We start from the raw sequence: 19396 nt of genomic DNA, 5'->3' as shown, positions 1-19396 counted from the left end.
TTTGGATTGTGGGAGGAAACCGGAGTACCCGGAGTAAACCCACGCAAACACGGGGAGAATATACAAACTCCGCACAGTTAGAGCCATGGTGGGAATGGAACCCATGACCTCAGCGCTGTGAGGCAGTAATGCTAACCATTACACCATCCGTGATGCCCGATGTTTTTCCGCTATACCTAATGGTATGAAAATTGTGTTTTATCAGGAGAATCACAATTTACAGGTTGATGACTGTCCTGTCTGTTTTTACCCTTTGGGGGGATTATTCTATGTACTTGAGGGAGGTAACTTCCAGGCCAAGGATACAAAATGTGTATACTGTATGACATTTTTTCATGTTATGATGCTAATGTGTTACTAATAGTAGGCTTTTGCTCTAATTCTTGCCTACTGTATATTGTCTTTTGATATATGATGCTTTTTGGTAATGTATGATATTGCTCTGCTGAGTAAAAGAAATGTTGGAAAAACTATTAAAAACAACAAATTATATCGAAGGGCTTAAATCTGTTTTTCCTCTGAAAATTTGTATTTATGACATAGTTTAGTTAAGGGACAAACTGGGCTGCTGGGCCATTGAGACAGTTCCTGTAAAGTGAGGAAACACATAGGAAATTGGCCTAGCGGTCTGATAGTGTAACTTGGAAGATCCTGCTGTGTATTCTGGGTAGAAGATTTGTGCTATGCATGCTGTTTGAACTGACTGATATCACTGGAACAAGATTCTTAATCTGTTTTTATTTGTGCTTGCTAATAAAATTAACTGATTCATGCACTACAGTGAACACCCTCTGCTTTAAGCTTTAGAAAGTGACATTAACTGACATTATGGGTGGGATTCTCTAATATCCCCCCCCCCCCGGACCGACGCATATCGCCGGCTACCGCTGACATAATTATCGCATATTCTCTAACATATGCAATAATTATGGCAAAGAGCTGTCCTTTGTGGTGACCCAGCGATGCGCAGCAGGACCCGGTGGCTCCCCCCTCCCTCCCTTACCCGGCTTACACTGTGCTGCTGCAGGCGGGCTCTCCTCCTCCTCCCTGCACCCGGAAGAGGATTTTCAGTGCCGGGAGGAGGAGGTCACAGGTCCGGGGCGCTGTGCTGCTCGGAAACAGGTAGGGGGGTCGAAGGGTCTGTGCGGGGCGGCGGTGGGTCGCGGTAGAAGCCCATAGGGCTATTGCTGACGATGCCCCCCGTCGCGGTAACCCAGCAGGGGGACTTTAGAGCATCCCACAATGTGCTAAAAACCCTGATAACGGGGGTTTTACCGCATTTTTAGTTTAGAGAATCCCGCCCATTATGTGAGTGACCCCTATGTAGCTATGTTATAATGCAAGCACCACTATATCATCAAATACAGCATTATGGGACTGAGTCAGACACAGTGGTGCTGTTAAACTGGCCATACTCTTGTGCGATTTGGACACTTTTCACCCAATTCCAAAGGATCGGAACTAGGGATGCCAATCCCGGGATCGGGATCGGCGGGATCCCGGGATTTAGGGCATATTTGGCCGGGATTTGAATCCCGGGATTGGCTGCTCCAATCCCGGGATTGCGGGATCCAAATGCGCATTCGCATTTGATCCCCTTCTTATGCGTACCGCTGAGCGGGGCGGGAGGAGGCTGTTAACTTTAACTCCGGGCAGACGCGGCGGTGTCTGAACACTAAGGTTGCGCAGCGTGACCTCTAACATCACGCTGCGCTGCCTGGCAACAAGGCTGTGTGGCTGCGCAGCGTGATGTGAGAGATCACATCACGCTGCGCAGCCACACATTGATTCACAAGCCACCGCATTCGCCCGGACACCAAGTTACCCGCCTCCTCCCCGGCTCTCCAGTCACCTCGCCTCCTCCACAGCGTCTGCCCGGAGACATTGTCACCCGCCTCCTCCCCGGCCCGCCTCAAATGCCGCATGCCGCCGGCCTGCCCCGCATCTCCTCTATGCTTAGAGGTAATTTTTCAACTATTGGGCATATCATGAGGCCAATCCCGGGATCCCGGGAATCCCGGGATTGACAGTTTTTCAATCCCGAATCCCGGGATTGAAAAAATGGCCCGGGATTGGCCTCCCTAATCGGAACGATAAATCAGGTGAAAAGTGACCAAATCGCATGTGTTTGATATCCGATCCTACTCACCCCCAGTAGGCCTACTTCCAGAAATTTCCCAGGCTTGTTTTATTATCCCAATTACTGTGCATAATGTACTAATATCAGAGTAACTGCTGGTGATAAAGCTATCAGCGCTATTACAAGTACTCATTTGTTATAATTCTATTTATCAAATATTGGATACGAAAGTTTACAAAACCAACAGAGCGGGATGCCACAGGAATGTTGGTGACTAACACAGAAAAATCTAGAAATGAGAGCCGTATTGTGGGGAAACAAAGTCATCAGCCTTTTCCAAGCAGAGCTATAAAAGACCCTGAGATCTGATGTGGGTGGAAAAATAACAGAGAGATGCAACAATTCTTAAGAAAATATGGACAAGAACATCAATTGAACATTGCTTATACTCCTAATCAAAATGTTGTCAGTGAATGGACAAACTGTACACTAGTGGAGAGCAAGATGGATGCAGGGTTAGCCATGCAGTTTTTGGCAGAAGTTGTTTCCACAGTTTTTAATCTCAAGAACTGTTCTCCTGCAGTTGCCCTAAAAACATAACACCTATAGAAGCATTGTCAAAGACGAAACCCAGCGTAAAAGATCTCAGAACTTTTAGAAGTATTGCGTTTGTCTACATAACAAAAGAAAGGCACAAGCTGGATTTAGATTCCGCAAACTGTATTATGCTTGGCTACTTCCACAGAAAGTAAAGGCTACAGATTAAGGAATTCAAATACCAAAAATCTTGTTTCTTTGAAAAAAATATCTTGAAAGATACAGCAGAAGTTGAAGAAACGTTGGAAGCAGATATGCAGGAAAATATGTGTCACTGGATAATAGTGACAGCAGTCCCATGTCCCATGTCCAACTCACCGATCAGTAAAGGAACTTCTCCTAATGCAATTTCCAAGAAGGCCACGCAAAAATCATGCGATATGTTGATGTCTTTTCATGTGTTTTACCAAAATTTGTCTTACAGGACACTACTGCAAAGCTGAAATTAAATGTTTGTGCAGCAAAGAGACGCTTGTAGCAATGGGGGAACGTGTTAAAGAAGAAGCGGGCCACTGTGCAGAAACCCAGTGATCTAGGGAGGCTTCATGGTCTCAAGATCTCCACCAAAATCTCTACTGAGCATGTGTAAGGGTCATCTGGTTCCATAATGTGTGAGACTATAATATTGTGGGATACAAGTCTCTTACTTAGCTCCAGAGTGTGCTGCCATAACCTCCTGATATAAATCTGTCCCAGTATCCTTGCAATGACACCTGTTTGCAGTATATGCTCCTAGGTTCCATAACAAGTGTACATGCACCAGAGAGAAGCTATCTATCAATAAACCAACACCACTGCTCAAGTAACTGGGCTTTCCATTTCCATATATCCTTATATATATATATCCTTTGCTTAAGTGCTTACCAAACAGTAAATTGTATACACGGAAGTGATGGCAGCAAGCATCCTGAACCTTCTCCCAGCCACCATTTCTTATACATCTTTTATCCTCACGCTCATCCTCCAGTAACTTTGAACAAATAAATTGCAGATTCTATTTGGATTGTACTCAAGCTAACGGAGTCCAAAACGACCTGCACATTATTTTTGACCCATACACTACTTATCGTCTTTTACACCTATTGGTATGTATATGGTTGGATCCATGGTTTATATTTATAGTTAATCTATACCAATCATATAAACATTCTGGGTGACATTCTATGGGATGAGATTTGTGTTTTTTGGCGATTATTAGTAAAAAAAAAATGGCGACATCGCATTTTTTCTTCATATTTAATAGGATGCGCTATGGGCCGGATATCGCATATTCTGTGTAATAACTCATGCGTACTGAAAGTGTTGAAAAAAATCGCACTTTTTTCAGACCAGGTTCTGTTGGGCGATTTGGCCCAGAACTCACTTTGGTCAAGTGCACAAATGGTTAATTTCAACACAGGTGGCCTCAATTTCACTCAGAAACACCCCTACATATACCCCAACATCATTAAGGACACATGTGAGGGTTTGAGACATGGAGATTTTGCAGAGTGGTTTGGAGTTGCTACTTTGTGATGTGGCCCATTTGGAGGAGCTGCGCAGGAAGGAGGAAGCTGCGCACCAGATCCAGGTACCTCCCCCGACTACTGCGTACCCCATGTATGTATCATGCTAGGCTGTACCTGGACTCCTTCTCGGATCAACAGGTTGTGGGGATGTTTAGGCTGAACCGCAATAACCTGTTGGACTTATATGAGCAGATGAGAGATGATTTGGACCCTTTCGGGGGGGGGGGGGGGGCAACTATGCAGTGTCTGGGCTGCAGAAATTAATGTGTACCCTCTACTATTTGGCCACAGGCTCCACTCAGTCTGTGACCTCATGGTCCTTGGGGGTATCAAAAGCCACTTTCTCTAAGCATTTTACTCAAGTGTTACTTGCTTTAAATAAGTTGTGGCAGACATACATCAGATTCCCACGTTCTGAGTTGGAGTGGCAGGACCACAAGGTGGCTTTCTATAGACTCTCAGCATTCCCTCACGTGCTGGGAGCTATAGACTGCACACACATTGGGATTAGGGCACCGCACGTGCGGGGATACGTCTAAGTCAATCGGCGTGGGCGGCACTCTTTGAACGTGCAGGTGGTATGTGATGCTCATCTCAAAATCCTAAGTGTAGTTGCAGGCTTCCCTGGGAACTGCCATGATGCCTATATTCTGAGGCACTCAGCCCTCTGGAACCGATTCAACCAACAACAAATGCCAGAGGGCTGGCTACTTGGTAAGTACATTTTTACATATTACCTTCTCTGTCCTTATTTGTACCAGCTCAAATGTGTCTCCCACTGGCTCCTCTTGGCTGGCAGCTGCCACTGCTCCCTCTGCCACTGCTCCCTCTGCCACTGCTCCCTCTGCCACTCCCCACTCTGCCACTCCTCACTCTGCCACCAACACCTCCTCCTCTGCTCACACTGCCACCGCTCCTCTCCATGCTCCTATCAAAGAGTGAAATGGCGCCAGTGCCCCTTTATATAGGGGGTGTGATGCATAATAGAGGGGACCTAGGTGGGCCAATAGGTTAGGGGGTTCTTAGTTATGCGGAGACAGTCTTGTAAATCGCACTCCGGTTGGTCCAAAACTCGCATATGACCAGCGGAAGAAATCGCACTTTTATGTGTCATAAGACACACTTTGCCGCAAATCACACTACATCGCACTTTTCAGCATCCAAAGCGCATCCCGTTAAATATGCGATTCATTACTAAAAAATGCGATTTCAGAAAGTGCGAAGAGCGGCGATGTGGAGCGAGATAAAAAAATGCACTTTTATCTCATCACATAGAATGTCACCCTATGGGGGGTATGCAATGTCTGTCGACCTCCCGCAGCCATCTCCCGACGGGGGAGATGGCTGCGGGGCCCTACTGAATCCTGTCTTCCCCGACAGCATTGAACAGGGGTTCTGTGCAGAACAAGCCCGACATCACAAGCTGTCGGTCTCGTTCTGCCTCATCTCGCGGCCATGCCCCCTTCTCGCCACTTGGCGGCCGGGACATTGAATCCCGACTGCCGAGCTCCAGACGAGCTGACCGAGAATGGGACAGGGGCACGGCTGTACCGCTAGCTCGACAGCCGTGCCCCTGACATTGAATACCCCCCTATGTCTCTCTTCTTCACCACTTAGAAAATGTTACCCCTGATGACGAAACGCATCGGGTTACGATCATTTTTGTTGTGAATCATGAAATTGGACCAAATGGAATGAAATGTGCAAGAAATAAGTTTTTTATTGTTTTTTTTTAGATATATTTTATGACATTAAATGTGTTTAACATTAAAAAAAAGTATTTTTACATTGTCACACTCAAAAAGTTAATTAAGCTGGTGGTGGTACACCTATTGGTGCACCTTGTATACTATTCTTTTATTTTCTCTTCTTCCCCTACTAACAGAGGGGACATATAAGGTTGCAGCATTTAATCAATAAGCGCATTGAAGGAGTTATCTTCTTTATGTAATATATATATATATATATATATATATATATATATATATATATATATATATATAGTGCAAATGAATCCAGACAAAATCTGCATATAAATTAACAAAGTGCACAATTGCATAATAATTTACATAGCCACAACCTCGTTCCTATGTCGTTTCGGAGTCCCTCATGCTCCGTTAACTAGATATATATCTTTCATATTGCATTCAATATGGTATTCCGACTGTCGTAACTATCAACACATATTGAATACCTCAGGCTTGCCTACCCTCCTGGAATGGCAGGGAGGCTCCTGAAAATTGGGTTCACCTCTAGGCCCCTGGGAAGGTGAGCAAGTCTCCCACTTGCTGGCCAGAGCCTCCGCATCCCCCTTCCCCGCTTAGTCAATTACCGCAAATCACGGGTCCGCGGAGAGGGGCCCAGTGCTAAAATGACGCAGTAACGGCAGTTTGTGTCATTTAAGCCAAGTCATGTCAGCCTTGTCTAAGCCAGCCCTGACGTGTTACCTCTCCGGGAGAAGGTGAAAATAAAAGTAGTCAAGTATGGAATTCCCTCATATGTGTTACATAGTCTGTAAAATGTTTTAATTTAACTAGAGCAGGCAGAGCTACTGAAGATATTATATATACAGGTTGAGTATCCCGTATCCAAAATGCTCGGGACCAGGAGAATTTTGGATAACGGATTATTCCGTATTTCGGAATATTTTAATATTTCAATGATGTATTTTGAAGTATCTTGCATGTATGCTGTATAAACACATAATATACACACAAATATATTTTATTACCACATAAAATACACACAAACATATTTTAATTGTTCAAAAAACAAGGTTTCAAAACGTGAAACAAAATGTGTGTACTATCTCAGCACTGAATTTGAATGCCAAGCAATCATTGTCTTGCACATATATAGTGCCAGTTACATATCATGTCCCCAGTGATGCTGTTACATATGTCCCCAGTGAGTTTTTAGCAAAAAAAAAATTTTTTTTTCACTTTCTGGAATGTCCGTATTTCGGAATAATTCGGATAACGGATATTCGGATACGGGATACTCGACCTGTATATATATATATATATATATACAGTGGTCGAAGTGGGGTGGTATACGGGGGTATGGCATACCCCCACTTTAATCTGAAGATTAAAAAAAAAAGTTTTTTTTCCCCCTCAGGATGCTCTCTGATCACTCAGCAGCACATATTGTGCTTTTGTAATACCCCTGTACAACGGGGCAGTCTGGCAGGGGACGTTGATGGACAGGGGGGTGTCCGAAGGTGCGCACTATATTCACTCTTTACTTTTCCATACCCCCACTTCAAAATTTCCATACCCCCACTTCAAAATTTCCACTTCGACCACTGTATATATATATATATATATATATACAATTTTTAGAGGTAGTCCGCACTCCAATTAATGTAGAGAGAGAGGGGGTGCTCCTACTGATGGATCAACATCAAAGCATAGGGAAATTGAAGAGGGCACTCACCAAGTAGTAAATCATCAACTGGTTTTTATTGTCATCTGATAACCAAGCGTATCGACGTTACGTTACGTTTCGGTCCAATATAGACCATCCTCAGGACAAGGTTCAGCATTACAAACAACTGTAAACAGACTTGCGACCTGGCATCCTTCCTCCTAAGAGGACACCTCTTAGGAGTAAGGATGCCAGGTCGCAAGTCTGTTTACAGTTGTTTGTAATGCTGAACCTTGTCCTGAGGATGGTCTATATTGGACCGAAACGTAACGTAACGTCGATACGCTTGGTTATCAGATGACAATAAAAACCAGTTGATGATTTACTACTTGGTGAGTGCCCTCTTCAATTTCCCTATATATATATATATATATATATATATATATATATATATATATATATATATATATATATATATATATATATGAATATTTGTGTAGTTTTGCACAATTACAGACATTGCAAAATGTTGCACAGGTTTTGAAGCATCCCAACTCTCTCCAAAGCATTTTCGTGTTACAGTAAAAACAATTCTGTACATTTCTTTGTCCACCGACAAATTGCTGCCAATTACAAGCTACAGTTGATAATGTAACGCACCTTTGATGCCCCGGCCAGTTGAAAAAAGCCACCATGTTTCAGAGTTTTCCCAGGGAAGAGTGTGCTTCATGTCACCTCACTGAATCATTTCAGTTTCATACATCAGAAATATTTCCAGTGTGCCCATCCTCCTTTAGCCATGCTAAACTGGATTAGCCTGCTCTCAGCAAACAGTAAAAAGTAGGTCAGTTTAACAACATTGTTGTACAGTGATGATGTGATTGCTGTTGTCTGCTTGAAATCATATTTTATATGAGCCAACATATCAGTCAGTAGATGCAATGATTGACAGCACTTTTCTGCATTAAAATGTAATACTGCCAGCATTATAAGAAAGGAGGGGTTGAGTGCACCCCTGTGTAGGGTAAAGTTGAATAGACTATCAAAGATATTATGAAGTACACTCTGGTTTTTAAACCTACCAGAAGCAGCCCACAACCACCTTTACCTCCTTTACCCTCCTGCAATAAACCATCCTATGCCCACCATATAACACCAACTAATGCCCAATAATTCAGAGGCGGAATTACCATCAGTGCAGCAGGTGCTGTGCATCTGGGCCCCTGAGGACTAAGGGTCCCACTGCTGCCCATGTCACCCTCTTACCATCACCCACTGTTTTTCCCTGTCACAATCTGCCTTCCCCTGCCTCTTCCTGTCACCCTCTGCCATATTACATATCAGGGCCAGACTGGCCATCTGGCACTTCTGGCAAATGCCAGAAGGGCCGATGGCCTTGTGGGCCGATTTTGTGAGGATGCAGTAGCGCCGCTGGTGCAGCTTTACCGGATGTTGTGATTACTTTTCACCGTACGCTGCCCTGGCACAGGCTCCACTCGTACCATTCTTCACTTCCGCCCGGCCAGGCAGCCCGACGCACCCTCCACGTGACTGCCGCATCCCACGCTGGTCACTGACAGTCTGTCACGCCCCTCTGCCAGCCACTGCGGCGCATGCTGGGAGAAAGAGAAGGCGGGACAGCAGTCAGTTGGGCGCCATCGTAGCGCAGCAGTGGCATGATAGATCTGGTCTCTGTCTGACAGCCCAGGAGAGGACCCACTGCCTGCACAGTTTGTAAATTGGCCCGGGGAGAACCATCATCACCCGTCACCCGTCCTGCGGTGACACTAGTGAGTGCACTACTCCTGCACTGAGCGCAGTCTGTGGGGAGTCTGGGGACAGTCAGTCAGTGGTTGGTGTGTAATGGAGCCAGAACAGGAACATGGATCATATCGCATATGTGCAGTACAATGGGAAGAAGGGGGGGAATAGAAGGGTGTATATGGGAGAAGAAGATTTTAGGGTGTAAGTAAGTGGGTGTAATTTGATGATAGCCTTCCAGGGGTTAAAGTTTGGTTTGTGGCATCATCTGCTAATAAAATCCTGCATTGGGCATTAAATTGGATAAGGTCAGCTCTGATGCCACGCCTCCTTTACATGAGGTCACACCTCCTTTACATGAGCCAACGTCCCCTTTTCGCCGCGCAGCTTCACTGCTATTGTCACGGGGTGGGGGGCGCGGGGGGCAGCAGCGTCTGCTTGCTGCTATCGCGCGGCGGGGGGGGGGGGGAGAGAGACGGAGTCCCGAATAAAGGAGGGAGGGAGCAGCAGCAGCGTCTGATGCTGCTATCATGGAGAAGGGGGGGGGAGGGACGCGAGGGGAGGAGGGAGCAGCAGCAGAAGGGAATCCTTCTGCCGCTGACCTCCTGCTCAGCGCCGTGGGAAGCCGCTGGTCGCAGGAGCATGCTCCTGCAACCAGTGACCCAGGGGCGTAACTAAGCCTTCGCAGCCCCCGCCATGGCGGGGAGGCGCAGAGTAACTATGGGCGCCTGGGGGGCTGCGGTGCTATAGTTACCCGCTGCGCTGCTGCCCGGCCGCATCTGCGGTCACTGTCCCGTCACTCGCTCCCGGCGCCGGCTCCTGCTGATAATGAAAAGTGACACTTAGAAAATGGCTGCCCCCGTATTGCAGACAGTTTTGGCAGCCATTTTCTAAGAGTCACTTTTCATTATCAGCAGGAGCCGGCGCCGGGAGCGAGTGACGGGACAGTGACGCAGATGCGGCCGGGCAGCAGCGCAGCGGTGACTGAGGGAGACTGGACGGGACAGTGACCGTCAAGTAAGAGTATGGGGGGGGGGCGAAAAAATTTGGCGGGGGGGCGCAAAATATATAGTTACGCCACTGCAGTGACCATTAGGGAGTGCACACGGGAGCGTGCAGCTGGCGATTTATCGCCAGCAGCATTTCAAATCACTGGCAATATGGTCGCTCAGCAACCATATTTCCAGCAATGTCAGCTAATATCGCCCCCGTGTGTACACACCTTAATTTTCTTTTATCTCAACGCTAGTTCCCTTGGAGGCCCATTCATCACAGATCGCATTTACAATTCGATCGGAGCCCTGTCATCCCTGACAGGGCTCCGAAAGGGAAATTTGTAGAAGTAGAAGGAAATTTGTCACATGAATAGTGAGATATAGAGAACTGATACAGAACAGTATGTCAGGCACAGGCCAAAGAGATCTGTCCTCAGATTGAGGAAATCATAATTAAAAAGGAGCAGATATGGGGGCCCATTTATCATTGATCGCATTTACAATGTGATCTGGGTGGAATATTATTGCCCAGGATCGCATTGTAAAATTCGATCATATCACCTAAATGTATCACCTGGCAAAAAGAGCCTGTCCCTGCAATATTCTGAGCCAGAAGCTGGGGGGGGGGGGACTGCGCATGCGCGGTTAGCGCTGACCCCCCCCCCCCCCTGCTGACCCCGCGTACCACACTGCCCCAGTTGCAGTACGATCTCGTAGCCCATAGGCTTTAATGGGCTATCACCATCTCAGAATGGCAATATCCCAGGGACGCAAAGCCGGGCTGCCCAATGCATCCCCCATAGAAAGCTATGGATGAGGTGGGCGGCGGTGGTGCAGGGGAGATCGCAGCAGTGATTCTAGATACCTACTGCAGTCCCCTTTTGGTACATTGGGGTGATACTTAATATTTGCGGCTAACCCCCGAAAACAGGTATTTTGGGGGATTCAGCAGGAAATATTGCTTGATAAATGTGACCCATAGTGTTGGAAAGAGCGCGTTACTTAAAAGATTCTGGGGGAAATTTACTAAGAATACGAATATGACTCAGTTGTATTTGTATTCTTAATACAACTGAATATGACCGCCATCGGTCAAATTTTTACCCAAATACGAATCATAAATCGGGCAGATTTACTAATCTGACGTATTTAATGATTCTTATTTGGCCGATGTAGTAGGTGGGCGTATTCCACCGTATTCGTATTTAGCGGCCAACTCAGCTCCTGATTGGATAATTAGTAATTATGTGGAAAGGGAGAGCTGGGGATAGAGATTTAGGTCTAGTAAGGGGACTTAGAGTTAGGCTGTGGGGAAGGGGGGTTAGGTTTCGGCACCTAGAAGGGTAAGTGAGGCTGCAAGGTGCAACAGTTAGGCTCTTACAGGAGGCTTATGGTGAGGCTGCAGAGAGGGAGAGTAAAGCTGGCCATACATCTACAGATCGATTGTCAGATTGGGCTGGTTGGAACAAAATCCTGGTAATGGATGAGAGCAAATGACAGTTGACCATTTGCTTTGAAATGCTGGAAAACTGCCAAACACTGTCATTCCGCTATTACCAGGTTTTTGTTCCAACCAGCCCAATCTGACAATCGATCTGTAGATGAATGGCCACCTTTAGGGTTGGGGGTAGGATAAGTATCCCTACTTTCCCCTCTCAGGATTCCCACCATTTTTTTTATTTTTTAAATAAACAAGTACCTCTGTGTCAAAACACCAGTATACCCTCTTATCCCATTTTGATTATAGAATAGAATATTTACATACACAAAGTTTATTCTTAGGTTCAAGACAATTTACATTATCTTCACAGATAATGAATGTTTTATTTCTGTATGTTCTTTCAGATGCAACTACTGTACTTTGATTGACCATATCTGTTCAAAATACTAATGAAAGACTATCCGCTAATCACTTTTATGCCAGCATCTACCATCTTCTGCTGTCTCATGTACAACAACTAAAATGGCTCTATTCCTGTCTCAGTAGTATAGGGTGTGAAAAAGTGAGAAAACTCAATTTACAGACTTTCCAATGTGTTAAAATATGTCTTGTTATATCAAATGTATTTTATTGTTCTGTATATATTTGCAGTCTTCAATCCCAGTCTGTATATATTTGCAGTCTTCAATCCCAAGGTAACCATAAAGTTCAAACTCCAAGAAAAATATCGTAATTTTCACAATGACATACTGTATCTTATCATCTATTTAGGCCCTCTCTTTGCAGGCAGCTATAATGGTACTTTTAAATAGGGGATACATTCAATTATAAAGGTGGAGGGTAATACAAATAGCACAAGCAGCCAATAAACATGTAACGTTTAAAGACAGTGGCGAATGCAGGGGGGATTTCTATGTACTGAATTAGCGCATACCAATTAATTACTATGGAAGTTACCTCAAGTGATCTGTTTTTCACCAGGACTCTATTCACAGTGTACAGGGCCAGTCCGTTCGGCTGCGATTGGTTTGGTTTTTTTCCCCCAAAAAAGGTCCTGGATCAGTGGTTTCAATATTTCAATGAATCTTGGTGCCCTAGAGATTTAGGGGCAGATGTATTAAGCCTTAACAAGAGATAAATGCAAGGGTGATAAAGACAGATAAACATCCAGCCAATCACCTTTGGAGGACACCTGGCAATATATATCCTGTGAGTGTTGTGTGATGGTTGGCGACCATTGAATGATTTCTGCTGCAGCAGAGGCATGCGAGTGGATGTGTTTTCATTACTCAGCCCCTCGCATGTTACCGAGGGGAATCAGCGGCATTGGGGGGGGGGGCAAGCGATTGGCCCTGCGACGTTTAAGAGCTTGGTAAGATGCGATATTCGCAGTTTATCGAGCCAATCTGAATCAGGCCCCAAGTAATATTTTATTATCCTGGAACATGTGCCCAGGGCACCTCTGCAAGTGCCCTACAGCACCCAGTTGTAATGCACAATGGAAACTGTATATAAACTATATAAGAAACTGCAAATAAATAATAATAAATAATAACCATTGACCTGCATACCTCCCAACTGTCACGAATACAGCGGGACAGTCCCGATTTTCGGGTCCTGTCCCACTGTCACGAATACAGCGGGACAGTCCCGATTTTCGGGTCCTGTCCCGCTGTCCCACCCGCGGCAGGCATTGTCCCGCTGCGGGGGGTGGCAGTTGGGAGACCCCCCAATCTAGTAGAATAGACGCTGTGCGCATGCGCACAGCGTCTATTCTCATATGAAAATGAGGTCGCGGCTAATAAGCAAAAGCCGCAACCTCATTTGCATATGCCCCGCCCCCTTTTCGGCCCTATTTCGTCAGGACCGAAGTTGGGAGGTATGGACCTGGATGCATACTTAGATTGAGGAGGTGTTATCCTGCATTTTCTATTAAACGGTGTGCGGTGATGTTTTTTCACTAATTGATTACAACATTTGGTGTCTGTGTGCTGTCTGTATCTTAGTATTTTGTTTACAAAGTGGTTCCAGACAAGGTAACCATAATGGGGTGGGGGTAGGTCCACTGTGCCTCAGTGACTATGGATGTTGGCTGCAGACAGGATGTCACATGGAAGTTAGGGTGGGCTCTGATTAATACTCCTTTTACACCACCGCAAAAACCCCGGTCAGCGGCGGGTCAGCAGCGGTGTAAATGGGTCAACCCGTGTCCCTTTACACGGGACTTCTAACCAGCTCCTGACCTGGGTTGAACACAGCTAGGACATGGGTAGAGGGCAGTGTAAATGGGTACGCCGGGTCATCTCCCGTTTACATCAATGGGGGAAGCCCAACCTCCAGATCGCAGTGTCCGCAGGTTGGACGGGTGGGGGGCACACACAGCCTCCGCTACTGTCTGCTGGACTCTGCAGACAGCAGCGGAGGCAGGGAGGGGGTGAATGGATGCCTGTGTGCGGCATCCATTCACTTCATGAATGGGGTCTGGGGGGGTTGCACAGGGGCTGGGGGCAGCCCAGCAGCTTACCTTGGTGCTGGGCTTGCCCCTAGCGCGGCGATCGGCGGTCCTGGTGGGGGGTGATTGTGATCCGGCGCTTGCAGATGATGTCATCTCCAAGTGCCGCCTCCGTCTACACTGCGGGTAGGCACTGCAGTGTAAACGGTGTAAATCCTGGATCCGAACTGGCTTGGATCCGTGTTATAAATGCTGGGTCGGATCTGGGATTTTTGGTGTAAAAGGTGCAATGAAATGCACATATCAGCTCTGTGGTGAAGCAGAGTATCCTAGAAGTGCCCACTATCAGCTGGGGAGATATCTCTGTGCTGATATCTCGTTTAGGGCCAGATGCACTAAAGGGGTGTACACACGGAGAACTTTTAACAGGAGATTTTGACTAGATAGTCTAAATCTCCTAGAAGGTTAGCCAAAATCTCCCTATTTTTCTCCTGCTTAGTCAATATTGTCTAGCATAGATTGCTTAGCATAGATTGGCTGTGCAGGCAAGGCAATTTTTGACTAGATCATAGACTATCATTGATTAGACAAAATCGCTTAGTCAAAATCTCCAGTGCATCTAGCCAAAATCTCTCCCAAAATTGCTTAGTTAAAATTGCTTAGTTAAAATTGTCCATTATTCAAAATCTCCCCATGTGTACACCCCTTAAAGTTGCCCATACACGCACCGATTTCCCGGGTGCGATGTGTGCTATGAGATGCGCACTCCCGCGGCATCTCATCGTATGTGCTGCGCATACTTTTTATACTGTCTTTTGATCGCATTGCATGCACAACGCATGCACTGCGATGCAATTTAGCACAAAAAGTACCGGAAAATCTTAATACAGTATGTATAGTTTAGAGCAGAGAAGGGAAAGAAGGGACATGAAACTTTCAAACATATCAAGGGTCTTAAGTTAGAGGAACAACAAAACACAAAGACATGCACTGAAACTAGAGGGAGGAAGATTCAGGGAAGATTCAGGGGAAGATTCAGGCAGGGGCGGATCCAGAAGAAAATGACAGGGGGGGCACCATGATAGGAGAACAGCGGTGTACAGCTAGGTAAAAAGGGGTGTAATCTCACAGAAAATGAATGCCACAATTTTTAGTTATTAACATTTGAAAGGGGAAAGTAAAGTGAGAAGTACAGATGGGGCCGGGCTCATCTTTGCAGGGGATGGCGATGGCGACGCCATTCGCCATTCCCTGCTCCCGCGCCATCTGTGTGTCGGAAGGGGACGCGCGCGCACGAAGTCCCCTTCCGACGGTGCTGCCGTCCCCTTCCGACGGTCGCCCGGTGCCCACACCGGGCGCCCGCACCCCCCCACAGCCTCCTCGGGTCCCCCCAGCCCCCCTCGAGCGGGAGGCGGACAGTATTGCGTCCGCCTCGCCGGCCGGCCGCCCGGATACTGAGACGCGCGTGCGTGGGGGATGCACGCGCGTCTCAGTCAGATGGCGCGCCGTGTTGCTGGCGGATCGCCAGCAGCATGCTGCTGGCGATTCGCCAGCAAGCATAAGGCCGGCGCCGTCTGTAGAGAGTGTATGCTATGGGTGAACAACCCAGTGATTAGGGTTGCCACCAGTGTTCCCTCTAAGCTGTGCGCACGTGCGCGCGCACACACCTCGACGAGCGTGCGCACAGACATTACAACAGAGCGCACAAGGCAGCAGTGGTCCCTTTTTGCAGTTGTGGACTCAATTAATGTGTGTTTCACCCATTAACTACATTGGCAGGTATTCAATGCCGGTGCGAGCGGCCAGCGAGGGGGTTAAACTGCGAGGATCACAGAAAACCAGTGATCCTTGCAGTTTAACCCCCGCGCCGGCCGCTCGCACTATGCAACGTTCCGAGGGAATCCTCACCGTCACAGAACGGCGAGGATTCCCCTAAATTGTGAGAGCCGCGGCTAGTGCAGCAAACTCGCTGTAATTAGCCTCGATTCTCGCAGCTTTTGGAGGCACATACGCCAATTCTCCCTTGCTCAAAAAACGGAGCGAGGGGGAATTTGCGTATGAGGGGGGGTCAGTTGAATACTGACAGGGTGAGCGGTGACTGCGAGCAAAAAGTCCTGCTTGCAGTCACCGCTCGCCCACGGCTTGAATATATGCCAGTGTGGGCTGTGTTTTGAATGTTTAATATCATTTTGAAGTAAAGTTAACACAAATGCTGAACGTCATTTTCCAGTTACAGTATATATGTGACGCACAAAAATGTAAAATTCCTTCCAAAGTTGCACAGCCAAAATCTTTAGCCGCACACAGCCTTCGTAAAATTAGAAGGAACATTGGTTGCCACCTCTCTGTCATTTGATTTGCAGAAATACCCCCTTCACAATTTGAATGCGCGCGCCGAAGGCTTTTACATGTTACAACGGGATGCGGTCATCTATTAGAATGAACTTAGGTCTATAGTCATTAGGTCGACCCCACTAGGTCGACTGGCAGGAAGGTCGACCTGACTTAAGGTCGACATGGGCCAAGGTCGACATGACTTAAGGTCGAATTTGCATAAAGGTCGACATGAGGAAGGTCGACTGTTCATAAGGTCGACATGGGTTTTTCACTGTTTTTTGAGCCGACATGTGCCGACAGGCGGTATTTCATGCCCTACCATCCACTAGGGCGTGGTGGGAGAATAAAATAGTGTGCCGAGCGCAGCGAGGCACCGTGCCCGAAGTATCGCGAGCGAAGCAAGCGATGCGAGGGTCCGATTCTCATTGCCAACTGTGTCCATGTCGACTGTGTCGACATTTGGATAAAAAAACAGTGAAAAACCCATGTCGACCTTATGACCAGTCGACCTTCCTCATGTCGACCTTTATGCAAATTCGACCTTAAGTCATGTCGACCTTGGCCCATGTCGACCTTAAGTCAGGTCGACCTTCCTGCCAGTCGACCTAGTGGGGTCGACCTAATGACTGTAGACCTAAATGCAGTCTGACGAATGATCCCATTCCGTTACAACAGTATACTCATTACAATAGAACCCCCTTTATACGTTAGACCACAATACAACTGCTTAATACACGTCACCAACACAGTACATCCAAATTAAAAGCAACATCTATGCATGTAAATATCAGCACATATCCAAAAATAATTAATCATAAACTGTGAGGTAAGGATGGGATGCACAGTGTAGATAAAGGTGTATTCAATGGTGGGGGCAAGCCTCAGATGGTAAGCTATACAATGAACAGTGCCGATAGCTCGCTGTCAGATTATTTAATGGCATCCTCTTCACTTGCCATTTCCATCTCGCTGGTTGTTTTCAGTGAGGTGGAAATGGCCGAGTGCAGCTGTCAAAATGGCGGGGATCACCACAAAATGCAGCAGGCTCCCTGCATTTGTGGTGAACCTCGCCGTTTCGGGGAATTTACCTGGAACACAGGCTATGGCAAGCAGCCGGCGAGTGGGTTAGACGGCAAGGATGGCTTGTTTTTGGCAATCCTTGCTAAAAAACAAAACATCCTCGCCATACAAACCCCTTCGTCGGTGGCATTGAATACTGAGTCTGCAAATGCTGTGGAGGTTGTCGGAAGGGGGTGGGGGAGGCAAGTACAGTAAATGGAAGAAAGGGAATTTTTTAGGGCAGGGTGCTGACCACCGAGCTGGGCACGTTTCAGAGACCAGGAGAGGCAGAAGCTGGTAAATACTGTACATTGAATACAGATATAGGGGGAGATTCTCTAATCGAAAAATACGGTAAAAACCCCGTTATCGGGGTTTTTACCGCATTTTGGGATGCTGTGAGCATCCCCCGCCGGGTTACCGCGGCGGGGGGCATCGCCAGAAAAATCTGGCGATGCCCCATAGAAGCCAATGGGCTTCTACCGCAACCCTCCGCCGCCCCGCGCCGACCCCCCGCCGCCCCGCCCCCTCACCTGTGTCCGGGCAGCACAGAACTGTGCTGCCCGGACCTGTGACCTCCTCCCTGCACTGATCCTCTTCCGGGTGCAGGGAGGAGGAGAGCCCGGCGCAGCAGCGCCGGGTGTGGGAGGGAGGGGGGAGCCGCCGGGACCTGCTGGGACCCGGCGACTCTCACCGCAAAGGACAGCTCTTAACGCAAGAGCTGTCCTTTGCCTTAATTATCGCATATGTTACAACATATGCGATAATTAAATATGCGATGGGCGGCAAAGGGGGGCGGAGATTCTTAGAGAATCTCCCCCATTGCCGCTCTTATCGTTGCCGCAATATGGCCACCTGTGACCGTTTGTCACAGCAAATCCGCACCCAAAATAGATGCCGATCGGGCAGCACCGATCGCCATGGCAATTGCCACAGCAACAATGAATGCGGCTACATCTGTATGACATCAGATAAGAACCACTTGGCCCATGTATACAGTGGTGCAACTAGCTATTTGTAATCAACGCTGCCTCAGAGGGTTCAGGGCCCCATAGTGCACTTACACATAGGGAAGAGGGAGGCGGGAGGGCAAAGCCGCTTCTTCTGCAGATTCCGTCAGTGTAGCTGAGCCTGCAGTAGCGTCCCCGGCTACACGGATGACTGATGTGGCACTGTATAAGCACAGTCAGTCAGCGTCCATCAGCCACGCAGATCCAGCACTGCTGTACTGTAGGCTCAGTTACACTACCGGTATCTGCAGAAGCTTCGCCTGTGTCCTCCCTCCGTGTAAGAACACTAGTACTGGGCAGGGACATGCGGTGAGGTAAATGGCTGAGGAGTCCCTGGCAAGTACCAGAGCCAGATATGCACACAATATATGAGCCATGGGGTACATACCAGCATTATACACATGTGCAGCAGTACACACTGCTGGAGATTCGATGAGTTTTAATAAGAGATGTGCCGAAAAGATAGCAAGGTGAGGCACTGCCTTACCTGCCATAGACTTTTTACTCCAGAGTTTTGACGATCAAAATGATTAGAATAATAAAAATACGATTTTTTTATATTTTATTTGTATTTTTGACATATTTAAAAAATTAAAAACTCCGGCATATAGGCTAGTATTACAGGAAAGGCTGTGCCTCACCTGCCTAACCCCACCGCACGCCACTGGTACTGGGCCCTGAATCTGGCATTGCAGCGCTGATTAAAGTCCCAACTCCCTCCATGTAAGTACAATGCTGGGACCTGAATCCAACGGGGCAGCGCTGATTAAAGTACAGACTCCCTCCT

General features: G+C 47.2%; 1 protein-coding gene across 5 annotated transcripts in view; it reads right to left on the bottom strand.

The window, feature by feature from the left end:
- The window catches only part of NPAS2 (neuronal PAS domain protein 2), a 133728-nt gene that overhangs the window by 74135 nt on the left and 40197 nt on the right, over nucleotides 1–19396 (bottom strand). The window contains exon 1 of one of the 5 annotated variants that reach the window (XM_083174372.1): nucleotides 8215–8391. The exons of the other annotated variants lie outside the window; for them this stretch is intronic. Coding sequence (XP_083030498.1) covers nucleotides 8215–8249 — 35 coding nt within the window. The 5' untranslated portion in view covers nucleotides 8250–8391. Of the gene's footprint in view, nucleotides 1–8214; nucleotides 8392–19396 lie in introns of those variants that run through there. 5 annotated transcript variants of the gene reach the window in all.

The sequence above is a fragment of the Crinia signifera genome, chromosome 2, assembly GCF_055691185.1.
Source record: "Crinia signifera chromosome 2, ASM5569118v1, whole genome shotgun sequence".
NCBI classification, from domain to species: Eukaryota; Metazoa; Chordata; class Amphibia; order Anura; family Myobatrachidae; genus Crinia; species Crinia signifera.
This window is presented reverse-complemented; position numbering and strand designations above follow the sequence as displayed.